Below are 15016 nucleotides of genomic sequence, written 5' to 3' on the forward strand. Positions count from 1 at the left end.
TTTTTTAGAGTATGTTTGATTTATATTCTTGATCCAAGACGAAGATTATTGAGTTTTTATTTTTAAATTGGTATATAAATAAATTAATTTTAAGATTTTAATAAAATGGGTTAAATAAATAAATCTTAATTTTAAATAGTAAATATTGTCTAGTCAACAACAATTACACAGTCACCATGTGTCACTTCATCCAAAATTAGTCACGTAACCATTTTTTTACTAAAAAATATTCATAAAGGACTTTTCTAAAACTCGGTAGAATTTGCAAGGATATAAATCAAGCAAAAAAAAATTATAGGGACTAAAATTAAAATGAAGTATATTTGCAATGACCAAAAACATATTTGAACCTTGTTTTAATGATAACAAAAATCATTTTGTAGGAACAATTTATTATGCTAATAAATTTGCTTAAGTGTAGAGATCCTTGTCATGAACTTTAAAGTCTTTATGCAAAATTATTTTATGAAAAGAAAAGCTAAGCAAGGAAATTAATGCAATGCTCTAAAAATATCTATTAAGATATAACTAAATCTAACAAACGCGCTCTCAACGCGATTGTGTTGAATCAGTTAATACAAGTTCATTCTGATGATTTTTGCGTCTGATAACCTTGGTAAAGCAATTGACCGTCTAGACAACACTCTGAAGTCAACATTATGATAAAGTCAACACTCTAATAAAGTCAACATTCAAACATCATCTACTCATCTTAGTAGGCTCATCCTATGATTGAAGAAGTGTATGACATCCTCTGATAATGACACCTTATAGTCATCCTGCCATTTCTATCAAGGTACAATGAATTAATTACGAAGACGGATTTGGACAAGCTTTTAATGTTGACTCAATATCTCTAATGATACGGGTTATTATTTCACATGTTGATTTCATGCAATCACAACAATGGCCAGAAACCCTAATGGACTAAAAGCTTCTATATAAAAGGATTTGTGATCGTCACTAAAACAACAGCAAGAGAATAAGTAACAATAAGAGAGAAATCTACTACCGTTAGAGATACAAACTCGTAAAAAATCTTGTATTCTCTCTAAACACTGTGAAACCTAAAACAATCTCTAAGAGCAATTCATGAAAGCACTTTTGTTGAGTTTGACAAAGAAACCATCTTAAACACTTTTGTAACTTGGCCCAGTAGTGGTTGTCGCCCTCAACAGCCTGAAGGTTGAGAAGATTTAAACATAGTTAGGTTATAGGTTGAGAAGATTCAAACACAGTTTAGTAAAGATCTGTTTAATATGACTACCTTTGGGGATGAAGTTACAGGTGGAAATGTGAACATGCCTCATTTGTTTGAAGATGAGATATTTTAATACTTGAAACACCGGCTGAGAAGTTTCTACATCTCAAATGATCTTGAACTTCGGGACATAGTCGAAGACAGATATGAAGCTTCTAAATATGTTGTTGGTGTTGAAATATCCAAATAGGATCTCAATGCTAATCAAAAGAAACAACACAAGATGCATCATAAAGCTAGAACTTACATGATGAATTTTATCACCTTTAAAGAATTCGAAAAATGCAGCAATAAGGAAACAACAAAAAGCATCTTCAATACCCTGGTCCTCAACTATGAAGGAAATTCACAACTATAGGAATCTAAGGCAATTCTACTTGTAGGGAAGTATGAACTCTTCTAGATGGAAGAAGATGAAGGCATTGAGAAAATGTTTTATTAATACTAAAGCCTAGTCTCCTGGCTAATGGTTCTCTAAAAGAGTTACACTACATCTAATAATGTCAAGAAGATCCTCATAAGTTTACCTAACAAGTGGAGAGCAAAAGTAAATGCAATTCGAGAGGCTAAAGATCTTAACAAATTGTCTTTAGAAGAGTTGATGAGTTCACTCAGATCCCATGAGATTAAACTAGTCGAAGATGAACCAAAAAGGAACCCAAAGTCTTTGGCTCTCAAATCAAAAAGAAACAAAGCAAACTCCAACACTCTACAAACTAAGAAGGACTCAAAGGAAAGTGAATCAGAAGATTAGGGTAAAATCCAATGCATGTGGAACAACATGAAGAAATCTACTATGAATGCAAATAACCAGAACATTTCAAATATAAGAGAAAGTAAAGAAAAAAAAAATATCTACTATGAATGCAAAGAACCAGAACATTTCAAATCAAAGTGTCTTGAGCTTGAGAAAGGAAACTTTCAAAGAAAATATTTCAATATAAAGAAGAAGAGTTTAATGGCTACATGGGATGACTCTAATGAATCCTCTAATGAAGCTGAAGAACATGTTAACATGGCTCTGATGGCAGATGTTTATTCTGACTCAGGCAATGAACTTATTGATGAGGAAATTGAAGTATTATCCTATCTATCTCACAATGAACTTATAACAATATCAAATGAGTCTATGAACAAGAATCACAATGTTTCCTCAAAACTAAAAATCCTTAGAAAAGATAATTCCATCTTAACAGACAAAGTACAACTTCCTTAAAAAAGATTTTGAAAACATACAAAAATATAATCTAACTCTAAAGGATAATATCTCAAAAATCTCATAAGAGCTTGTAGTTATGTTTAGTATGAAAAAGCCTTTCAATATTTTCTAGAGAATGACGTAAACATAAGCAAACAATCTTCGATGATCTATGGTATTAGCAGAAACATTAGAAAAAACATTGGATTTAGGGAACTTGTGGAACCTCCAAAGTTTAATTTACTTGAAATTGCTTGCTTATATTGCCAAAAGAAAGGTCATGATAAAAGTACTTTCCCAATGTTGAAAACATTGAAAGACAAGACACCAAATGTAAGTACCTAAGAAGAAAATAATCTATCTTGTAGAATATCCTTAGCAAGAAAGTTGAAACACTAGTCACAACACCCGAGGGGAGAAAAGTCCATGTTCCAAAATCTAACCTTCGAGGAAGGAGGATTTGTGGGATTTGGTGGAAATCAGAAGGGTATGATTATAGGGTGTGACACAGTAGGTAATGGTTCTCTTCCTTCTATTAAAAATGTTCTACTAGTAAAAGAACTAATGCATAACCTACTAAGCATAAGTCAATTAAGTGACAATGATTATGATATTGTCTTCAATCAAAAGACATGTAAGGTGATTAGTTAAACAGATGTGTCTATACTTAATACTTGTCAAAGGAAATATAATATTTACAAAATAAAGTTATTAGATTTGAAAACCCAAGTAAAGTGTCTCATGTCAGTGAGTAAAGAACAACTGATCTGGCACAAGAGGTTTCGATATGCCATCTTGAGATTAATCTCAAAGTTGAAAAGACTTGGCCTAGTCGGAGGATCGCAAAATCTAAGATTTGAGTTAGATGTTATTGTGAGGCATGCTAGAATGGGAAACAGGCTAAATCATCTTTTATTTCAAATAATGTTGTTTCCACTTCTAGACCACTTCAACTTTTACTCCTTGTTTTATTTGATCTAGTAAATATTGCCTCTTTCAATGGTAAAAATTATGGACTCGTTATTGTTGATGATTATTCCAGGTGGACAAGGGTAAAGTTCTTTAGACACAAGGATGAGTCGTATAAAATTTTCACTACCTTTTGCAAACAAGTGCAAAATGAAAAATACAATTGTATCAAAACATTTCGTAGTGATCATGACGGTGAATTTGAAAATAAATCTTTTGTGAAAAGACAAGAATTTTACACAATTTTTCCTCTCCCAAAATACCCCAGCAAAATGGTGTTGTAGACAGGAAAAATATATCTCTTCAAGAAATGGCACGCACTATGATTCATGAAATGGGTGTTGCAAAGCATTTTTGAGGAGAAACATGATATAATTTATATAAGACCTATTCTTAGTATGACACCTTATGAACTGTGGAAAATAATAAAACCCAACATTTCTAATTTTCATCAATTTGGTTGCATATGTTATATTTAGAACACCAAAGGGAAGGATAATACAAAAAAGTTGTATTGGAGGGATTTTGGCTAAGGAAAGACTTGGTTATTAAGTGGTCCATTGACCCACCTCTCTTTCCTGGGAACCCCTCCAAAGAACGACTTGCTGTATAACCCGAACCTACTATATAGTGTTCAATAAAAGACTTACGTACTACCCAAAAGTTAAAATTACGTTACAATATTTTACTAATTAGATAATTTTAGGAAGCGTTATGGCTCGTCGCACAAACTGATCGGTTCCCCAAGGAAGAAACGACATGACTGAGGCAATCCAAGCCATGAATGCAATAGCCGCAGCAATGGCCCAACAAGCTGCGATCCAGGCTCAATGAGATGCACAGAGGGATCAGAGGGATGAAGCAGCCAGTGCAGCAAGAGCATTGAATGAATTTTGTCGACAAGATTCGCCTAAATTCAAAGGGGAACATGACCCCGATAAGGATGATCTTTGGCTGCAAGAAATCGAGAAGATCTTCGGGATCCTACATTGCCCTGACAATGCGAAAGTAGAGTATGCGACCTATTTGATGATTGGTGAAGCTGAATATTGGTGGCGAGGTGCGAAGAAAATGATGGAGACAAATCATGAAGAGCTAACCTGGGAGGCTTTCAAGAATAAGTTCCTAGAAAAATACTTCCCAAAAAGTGCTAGGGCTCAGAAGGAGGCCCAATTTCTGAAGTTGTATCAAGGGAATCTCATGATAGCGGAATATGCGGCAAAGTTTGAGTCCCTAGCAAAGCACTTCTGCTATTTCCTAAATCAGATAGATGAAGAATACATGTGCGAGAGGTTTGAAAGCGGGCTTAGGTATGAAATTAAGGAGTTAGTGGGGCCCTTGGAGATACGCCAATATCAAGTACTAGTGGAGAAATGCAAGAAAGTGGAGCAGATGAAACAGAGCCGTCTGAATAGGGGTGTTGTAGGTGGACCCATCAGACCTCAGGTAGAGATTTAAATCCATCCATATCATTAGAGTCATAAGTTTGGCCTCTAAATGTGAATATCTACCTCTAAAGGGGCATAACGACCAACAGAATAGGGGCAAGCAGCATCAACAACACAAGCCATATGTCCGACCACTGGGGAATGCTAGAGATCAACCTCGACCTCAAAACGGGGAAGGTCAAGGGCCAAAAATTCCAGGTCAGAACCAGGCGTACCCTGTTAAGCGTTTTCGCTGCAACAGAGAAGGACACAAGATATCTGAGTGTTCAATCAGACCAAGGGTTTGTTACATTTGACAGAAACCAGACCATTTTGCAAATGAATGCCCTGAACAGAAGAACGATAGAGCTGTCAACCGCAACAATATCAACGACAATGTTGTACGCCCTACTGCCAAAGGACGTGTCTACCACATCAATGGAGAGGAAACTCCATCTTCCTCTGAACTTATCCAAGGTGAGTGTTTAATTGCTGGAAAATCACTTAATGTAATTTATGATTCGGGGGCAACACACTCATTCATTTCATTGGATTGGGTGGATTCGCTCCAACTTACTGTTACTACTTTGCCGTTTGATTTGGTGGTTACCCTACCTTCTACCGAATCAGTGAAATGTAATACGGCTTGCTTGCAATGCCCGTTGATTGTGTTCGATATGAGATTCAACGTTGATTTGATTTGTATTCCCCTCAAGCATGTGGGAGTGATCCTTGGAAGGGATTGGTTTTCAAGCCATTATGTTCTATTGGATTGTGCTCGTAAGTCTGTGATATTCCCAAACCCAGGTGTTTCTCGATTCCTCGATACCAATAAATTGAACTTCTCTTTGAAAGAGGGAGTTCGGAAGTGTGTTTCCCTCAACTCAGTCAGTACGAAGCTAGAGGTGGAGGTAGACGGGATACTTGTGGTCGAAGATTTTCCAGAGGTATTTCCGCCGGATGTACCAGGATTACCCCCAGTTCGTGATATTGAATTCTCAATTGATGTGACTCCGGGTACAGGACCTATATCTATTGCCCCATATAGAATGTCTCCATCGGAATTGTCAGAGTTGAAAAATCAGTTGGAGGACCTTTTAACTAAACAGTTCATACGACCGAGTGTCTCACCTTGGGGAGCACCGGTGCTCCTAGTCAAGAAGAAGGATGGAAAGTCTAGACTCTGTGTCGATTACCGTCAGCTTAACAAAGTCACCATCAAAAACAGGTGTCCATTGCCACACATTGATGACTTGATGGACCAACTCAAAGGAGCAATGATATTTTCAAAGATTGATTTGAAGTCGGGGTATCATCAGATTCGGGTGAAGGAAGAAGACATTCCTAAAACTGCATTCAGAACTCGCTATGGACACTTTGAGTATTTGGTGATGCCTTTTGGTGTCACCAATGCACCAACTATTTTCATGGACTACATGAATCGTATATTTCACCCCTTCTTAGACAAATTTGTAGTGGTCTTCATTGATGACATATTGATTTATTCTAAGAGCTTGGAGGAACATGAAGTTCACCTACGTCAAGTTTTGCAAGTCTTGAAGGACAAGAGATTGTATGCTAATTTGGGGAAATGTGAATTCTGGTTGGAGGAGGTGAAATTCTTGGGACATGTCATTTCAAAGGAAGGTATCGCTGTTGACCCAACTAAAGTAGAGGTTGTGGTGGCATGGAAACAACCACAGACTACCACAGAGATTAGAAGTTTCCTGGGCTTGGCTGGATATTATAGAAGATTCATTGAGGATTTTGCCAAGATTGCAGCACCGTTGATACAACTCATAAGGAAGAATCATATTTATGCATGGACGGAGGAATGTGAGATGAGTTTTCGGATGATGAAAGAGAAACTAACTACATCACCGGTGTTGGTGTTGCCACAACCAGAAGAACCATATGAAGTTTATTGTGATGCTTCTTTACAAGGGTTGGGTTGTGTACTTATGCAGAAAAAACAAGTGGTAGCATATGCTTCAAAACAGTTGAAGGTGCATGAGAAACATTATCCGACGCATGACATGGCGTTGGTTGCAATAGTTTTTGCACTAAAGATTTAGAGGCACTATTTGTATGGGTGCAATTTTGATGTATACAGTGACCATAAAAGTTTGAAATACTTGTTCGACCAGAAGGAGCTTAATATCCGACAGCGGAGATGGATGGAGTTCATCAAGGATTATGAGTTCACATTGAACTATCACCCAGGAAAAGCCAATGTGGTGGCTGATGCCTTGAGTAGGAAGCGAGCCCATTTGTCATCCATAACATTGAAAGGATTAGAGTTGTTAGAGAATTTTCGCGACTTGAATCTTAATATGGATTCTTTGTCGGGAAAAGTACAATGTGGAATGATCGTTGTAGATAATAAACTAATGAATGAGATAAAAGCCCTTCAAGTGACCGATGAGGCTATTCAGGGGAGACGAAAATTGGTTGAGACCGGCAAGGCTCCCAAATTTGAAGTGGGTCCAGATAACATTTTGTGGTGTAATAAACGTATTTGTGTGCCGGATAATGCAGAGTTGAGAAAAACCATTTTGGATGAGGCCCACAAGAGCAAACTGAGTATTCATCCTGGTACTACAAAGATGTATAAAGACTTGAAGCAAAGATTTTGGTGGCCAGGAATGAAGAAACAAGTGGCGGAATATGTGGCGTCTTGCCTGACTTGCCAAAAGGCTAAGGTTGAACACCAAAAACCTGTTGGATTGTTGCAGTCATTAGATGTACCAGTGTGGAAATGGGATAGCATATCTATGGACTTTGTGGTGGCATTACCTAAGACTCAGAAGAAATTTGACTCCATTTGGGTGATTATTGACAGGCTCACAAAATCCGCACATTTCATACCTGTAAGGACTACTTACAATGTATCAAAGCTTGCAGAGATTTACGTTGCGGAAATTGTTAGATTACACGGGATACCATCTAGCATTGTGTCTGATAGAGATCCAAAGTTCACTTCTCGTTTGTGGGGAGCATTGCATGAGGCATTGGGTACTAAATTGAGATTGAGTTCCGCCTACCACCCTCAAACCGATGGTCAAACTGAAAGGACTATTCAGACATTAGAGGATTTGCTAAGAGCTTGTACATTAGATAACAGAGGAAGTTGGGATGATCTATTGCCTCTTGTTGAATTTACCTATAATAATAGTTATCATGCAAGCATCGGTATGGCCCCGTACGAGGCTTTGTATGGGCGCAAGTGTCAAACTCCCTTGTGTTGGTATCAGGATGGCGAAAACTTAATTATAGGGCCAGAGTTGGTGCAACAGACTACAGAGAAGGTGCGTCAGATCCAAGAGCGGATGAGAACAGCACAGAGCAGGCAGAAGAGTTATGATGATCGACATAGAAGACCCTTGGAGTTTCAGGAGGATGAGCATGTATTCTTGAGAGTGACGCCTACTACTGGAGTTGGTAGGGCATTGAAGTCTAAAAAGCTTACTTCGAAGTTTATTGGACCATACCAAATTCTTCGACGTAAGGGTCTAGTGGCGTATCAAATTGCTTTACCACCAAAATTAGCTAATTTACATGATGTGTTCCATGTATCACAATTGAGGAAGTACATGGTAGATCCATCCCATATTATTGCGCCAGATGATATTCAATTGAAGGAGAATTTTACCTTTGAGGTCCCACCGATAAGCATCGCCGACAGAACTACCAAACATTTGAGGGGAAAGGAAATTCCATTGGTTAAGGTGATTTGGAACCAAACGACTGGGGATGCTACTTGGGAGTTGGAATAGAAGATGAGAGAGCTTTACCCAGACCTTCTAGAGACCTCTTAGTTTCGAGGACAAAACTATTTTAAGGGGGTAAGTATTGTAACACCCTTTTTTTTAATTAATTAATTTAAAATCCTTAGTTTTGTTTATCCTTTTTATTAATTTAGTGTGACGATAGTAAGATAATTATTCTTTGGATGTTTAATTATTTGATAAATTATTTTCATATGAAATAATTTATTATTGGGATTTTTATTATTGACTAAGTAAAACTCGTAGAAATTATTTTCACCCACACTACTATTTTTATAACTATATTTTATAATATTTAGTTTATATTGTGTCCATTCAAATGTGTAACTAGCAAGAATAAATACATGAATGTCAATTAATTCTTAACGGTTGAATGACATTATTCCAATTTAATTCCTTATTCATGTGTGCAATTAAACCCAATGAAGAGAATTATTCATTCTCTCTGATCAACTTTATGCCTCCTTTATTAGTCACATACACCTCTCCTTCTTAGGACACGATTAACTTGCAGTAGAGGAAAATAAGTCATAATCACTCACACGCCATTACCAACACTACATTTACCTCAAATATTTTCTAAGCCACTCAAACAACCATCCTTACATTCCCTCGCATTCTGATCGAAGCTATAAACTTTTATTCATCTTGGTGAGATTTTCGAGGGCTATATAGTGGTACGTGGAAGGAAAGCGTCCAAGGTAAGGGCTTTTTCCCCATGCGGAGTTAGGCTAGATATTAAATTAGCAATTCGTGAGATATTGATATGATGTCTGGATGTCTTAAAAGAAAAATGTCGATTTTATTTTCGTCGTAAAGAAATTAACTATCATGCTTTGATTGTTTCTTTTGAGTAATATCTCTATTTTGATGAAATTAATTATAGAATTATATTTTATTACCATTCCTTCATCAATATGTTTGTTGTGAAAACGTTCAATGCCATACATGTTTTAGAGTACTTACTTATAAAGTTATGATTTTTATAATGATGTAGTCATTAACATGTTTATTATGATGTATTTAATTTTAAATTCTTGACTCTTGAGTATTTAAATTTTAAAACTTGACTTTTATGAACAATATATGTGTCTTGATGAAATTGATAAAAATTTTATATTTTTCATTTTAACAATATGAGGAAATTGATTATTGAATGCATTAATAAATAGTTCTCTTTGTGGTTGCCTAAGTGGCTAGTGATTTGTACATTTCGAACATCATTATCATTGTCATGACATACCATATGCATCTTTGTGGACGCCTTAGTGGCTGGTTTAATTTTCCCCATTGGTATGGGTGACTTCTGTGTGGACGCCTTAGTGGCTGGCTATATCCGGATCATGTATGTTTAGGACATGCATAATTTGCATACATTTTATTGCCATTATTATTTTTATATAATTATTTATTCTAAGGTGAGTTACTACTTGTTGTTTAGATATATTTTATAATTTTTGGTACACCTTATGAATTATAAAAATCATTTTCTCTAAATCTTTTATTACAAAAAGATTTTATATTTATATTTTATGGTTGTTAACTTATTATTTGGTCTAATTTTGCCGTGGGATGAACTGACCCCTTACACCAACATTTAGGTACTAACGATCTCGAAGAGTTGCATGAATGACGTTTGTTTGGCACACGCGCGTGGGAAAAAGGGGTACTTTAATAAAATAATAATAATGCTTGTAGTGATAAGAGCGTTGTAATACAATTTTTAAGTTTATTTATTTTTCATCGTCGATTTTAAATAGAAATGCGGAGGCGGGGTCCTTCTGCTAGGAAAAACTTGAATTATTCCATTTTTAAGTGAACATTTTCTACAATTAGTAAATTGTCTTTATAAAAATAATAATATCCCATAAATTGCATTGTGTTATTTCTTAAAATGAAATCAAACTATTTACTAGAGAAATTTTATTGATCATATGATGGACTACTTTTTTAAATAAAAAAAAAAAATTAATGTCGTTTTTGAAAGAAAATAAATATTTTTAAGTAATGTCTTGGATCAAAATCCGGGGCGTTACAATGAAGACCTAGTCTGCTTATAAGGAAACATCATCGTTTGGGTTTCTATCTGAAATTGAATCTACAATAATAGACGAAGCACTATCAGATGATGGATGGATTATGGTTATGCAAGAAGAACTAGATCAATTCAACAGAAATAGTGTAAGGGACCATGTGCTATAGCCCAAAGAAAAGAAACTGATTGGAACCAAGTGTGTTTTCAAAAACAAGTTAAATGAGAAAGGTGAAGTGATAAGAAATAAAGCTAGACTCGTAGCTCAAGGCTAAAATCAGCAAGAAATTATAGACTATAATGAAACTTTTGCATCGGAGGCAAAGTTAGAAGCAATCAGGATTTTACTTTTATTTGCAGTTTTTAATAAAATTATCTTATATCAAATGGACATTAAAAATGCATTCTTAAATGGTTATATAAATAAAGAAGTGTATGTCAAACAACCTCTTGGCTTTGAGGAAAATGAATTCCCATACCATGTTTTGAAACTAAAGAAATCCCTAAATTGTCTGAACAGACCCCTAGAGCTTGGTATGACATACTAAACAATTTTCTACTAAAAATTGATTTTGAAAGAGGTCACGTTGACATTACTTTCTTTAGAAAATCATCTAAGAATGACCTTCTCATTGTCCAAGTATATGTTGATGATATCATATTTGGTTCTACTAATAGTAAGCTCTATCAAGAGTTTTCTAAGTTAATACAAAATGATTTTGAGATGAGCATGATGGGAGAACGAAAGTTCTTTCTTGGAATCCAAATTCATCAAAGTTCAAATGGAGTATTCATTCATCAAACTAAATATATTAGAAAACTTCTTAAGAAATTTAAGATAGATGAATGCAAACTCATGCTTACACCTATGCATCCCACATGTTCCCTTGATAAGGATGAATGAGGTAAAAAGGTGGATCAAAAGGAATACAAAGATATGATTGGCTCTCTTCTTTACTTAACTACATCTAGACCTGATATTGTGTTTAGTCTTCTAAGTCATCCTCTGAGTACAGGTTAGTAGGTTTTTCTATTGTTGACTACATTGGAGATAAACTAGAAAGGAAAAGCACTAGTGGTAGTTGTACATTTCTTTGTGAAAATTTTAAATCCTGGTCAAGTAAAAGACAAGGAACCATTGCCTTTTCTATAGCTGAAGCATAATATATTTCACCAACCAGCTACAACACCAAAATGTTGTGGATGACACATCAACTAGAAGACTTCAAAATTAACATGGGTAACATTCATGTCTTTTGTGATAATACTTTTGCTATATGTTTAATCAGAAATCCTATTTTACATTCAAGGGAAAAATATATAAAGATTAAACATCACTTCATAAGAGACTATGTCTAGAAGGATAATTTTGACATTATATTTGTTGACACTAATCATCGGTGGGCAGACATTTTTACAAAACCCCTTGCTGAATATTGATTTAACTTTATAAAGAAAAATTTAAAACATTCAATTTGTAAAAGATTGATGCAAGAATCCTTGTGTGCCTTTGCCTCTAGTAAAACAAACTTTCTAGATACATATGTATGTTGTGCCTCTGATATGATTAATTCTTCTTAAAATTTGTATGAGTTCGGTATTTTTCTGTCACGTATTGGCATTTTGTAGTAACACGTGTCAGGTAGTTATTATTATTCGCTTTTAGAAACTCAAATGTTTTATTAAAAACACAAAAACTCAAGTCGCTCACTACTCTTACGTGTTTTCCCACACTTTTGATATTCTTTTTCAAACCTTAGAACTTCTCTGAATATCTCTTGACTTCTCATATGGCTTCAAGTTCTGCATCTTAATCTATCCTCGATAACATTTCTTCTACACGCACTACGGCATGCAATATGGATCAACTTGATACTCTCAATGAACTTCAAATTGATTTCACATATCTCGTTGAAAATAGGTTCGACTTCATTGAAGATATTGCTAGTATCAAATGGACTGAGTACTTTAACCTAGATCACTCATATGCTCTAGATGTTCTAGTTAAATAGTTCAGGAGGTTTGGTGATGTGAACAAAGATGGATAAGTTTCAAGTATGGTTTTAGGGCTTCCTATTAAAGTTACTCAACAAATCATTGCTCATATAAACAATTGCATAGATGACGACATGAAAATCGAAAATGGATATGAGTAAAGTGTGGAAAAAAAGAACACTTGTTAATATGATTAGGTTTTCAAAATGAAAGTGGCCTACGAAATTCTGACTAGGAGGGTTTGCTAAAGGAAAACAAATTATTCTCAGAAACATATTCCCCCTTTTGTCATCAGACAAAAAGAGTTGTACATAGACGAAAAGCACACCAAAAGAGTTAAGTCCTAAAAAAATTAAAAAGTACATAGTGCAAGAGTGAGTAAAAAATTACCCAAAAGGAAAGAAAGAAAAACTAAACATTATGATTGGTCAATCTAGCTAAGATCATTCCTAAGGAATTTTGAATGGACTCATGATTCGTGGTTGTTTGTTCCATGAACGCCTCTGTTTTAGCTTCTAGTCAATCAAAGTCATTCTTCTTTACAAACATAGACGAGTCAAACACAGGTTCAAGGGAATGGCATAAAGGCCTTTAGAGGCAGACTTTGTAGAACCTGAAGCAAAAGTAGTAGGAACATTCAAGAGAGGTAACTCAACATGTGGAGTGATTAGAGGAAATATCGATGGTGCCAAGGGAGAACCCACTAGAGATTCTAGATGAACATAGGTCAAAGGAAAGTTATCTTCACTCGACGGACCTTCTAATGGAGCAACCAGTTGCTTTTGAGTATGGTTTCCATGAGCTTTCTAAAAGTGCAAGACCCAAAGGTAGATGATCTCAGTAGTATGTTTGAAAGCACTAGAGGGATTTGCACAGGAAATAACATTTTCCCACTAACTGGAGACTTCATTCGGATCCAAACTTTGAGCATTCATGTTCCTAATCTTGGTCATTTTAGCAATGAAAGATGTATGAATGAGTCTAGTTTTGGGAAGCCAGAAGGAAGGGAGGGAATAAAATGAGCTAGGTATAGGGGTATGGAGGCATTAAGTTCATATTGATGTTGGTTGGAGTAAGAAGCAGGTGAATCATTTGAGGATGTTTCAGAGAGTAAATGATTTACAACTTGAGTTGATATCCTAGTTGTTGTGTGATCATCAAACTACAGTCAATAATCATGAGTCCATTCAAAATACCTTAGGAATGATCTTAGCTAGATTGACCAATCACAATCTTTAGTTTTTCTTTCTTTCCTTTTGTGTATTTTTTTTTACTCACTCTTGCACTATGTACTCTTTAATTATTTTAGGACTTAACTCTATTGGTGTGTGTTACGCCTATGTACAACTATTTTTGTCTAATGACAAAAGGGGGAGTATGTTTGTGAGAACAATTTATTTTCCTTTAGCAAACCCTCCCAATCAGAATTTCGTACTCCACTTTCCTTTTGAAAACCCGATCATATTAACAAGGAAAGTTATTGCTTTACTTTGAACAACTCTACATTTATCACGCTATTATAAAAAAATTGTTCATGAAAATAGATGTTTGTCATTAGCAAAAAGGGGGAGATTATTAGAACCAAGTTGGTTTATAAAACAATGACCCTTAATTGTTTTAATGATAACAAAAATCACTTTGTAGGAACAATTTATTACGCTAATGAATTTGCTTAAGTATGCAGACCCTTGTCATGAACATTAAAGCTTTTAATGCTAATTCAATATCTTTAAAGTTTTGATATGATTTATTATTTCACATGTTGATTTCATGCAATGACAGCAATGGCTAGAAATCCTAATGAACTAAAAGCTTCTATATAAAAGGATTTGCGGTCTTCACTAAGACAACAACCATATAATAAGAAACAATAAGAGAGAAACCTACTACCGTCAAGGATACAAACACGTAAAAATTCTTGTATTAGCTCTAAGCATTGGGAAACCTAAAACACTTTTTACGGGCAATTCATGTAAACATTTTTGTGTAAGAGTTTGACAAAAAAACCATCTTAAACACTTCTGTAACTTGGCCCAATTTTGTTGTCGCCCGCAACTGCCTCACTACACTAAGCCTGAAGGTTGAGAAGATTTTAACACAATTTGGTTGATTAGAAGTTGTTCAATAAAGTGATACTATTGGTGAATAGTCGATTAAATCCTTATGTGTGAAGGGACTGGACGTAGCTACCGTGTTGGTGGTGAATCAGTATAATTTGGCATGCATTTCTCTTATTATCCCATTAGCTATTGTGTTATGTATTCCTGTTTTCAAACGTCACTAGTATTTAAATTCATTTTTAATTATATTTATGAAATAAAACACGATTCAAACCCCATTTTATCG

At 35.1% G+C, this 15016-nt stretch overlaps 1 protein-coding gene across 1 annotated transcript; it reads left to right on the plus strand.

Annotated features, from left to right (window-relative positions):
• Positions 1–2219: 2219 nt before the first annotated feature.
• On the plus strand, positions 2220–8631 carry LOC140919425 (uncharacterized). Its single transcript, XM_073365437.1, is given in 6 exon segments — positions 2220–2339; positions 4272–4874; positions 4948–5094; positions 5176–5979; positions 6187–7089; positions 7864–8631. Coding segments are annotated over 6 exon segments (3345 nt in total).
• Positions 8632–15016: the final 6385 nt, after the last annotated feature.

The sequence above is a fragment of the Cicer arietinum genome, chromosome 2, assembly GCF_000331145.2.
Source record: "Cicer arietinum cultivar CDC Frontier isolate Library 1 chromosome 2, Cicar.CDCFrontier_v2.0, whole genome shotgun sequence".
NCBI classification, from domain to species: domain Eukaryota; kingdom Viridiplantae; phylum Streptophyta; class Magnoliopsida; order Fabales; family Fabaceae; genus Cicer; species Cicer arietinum.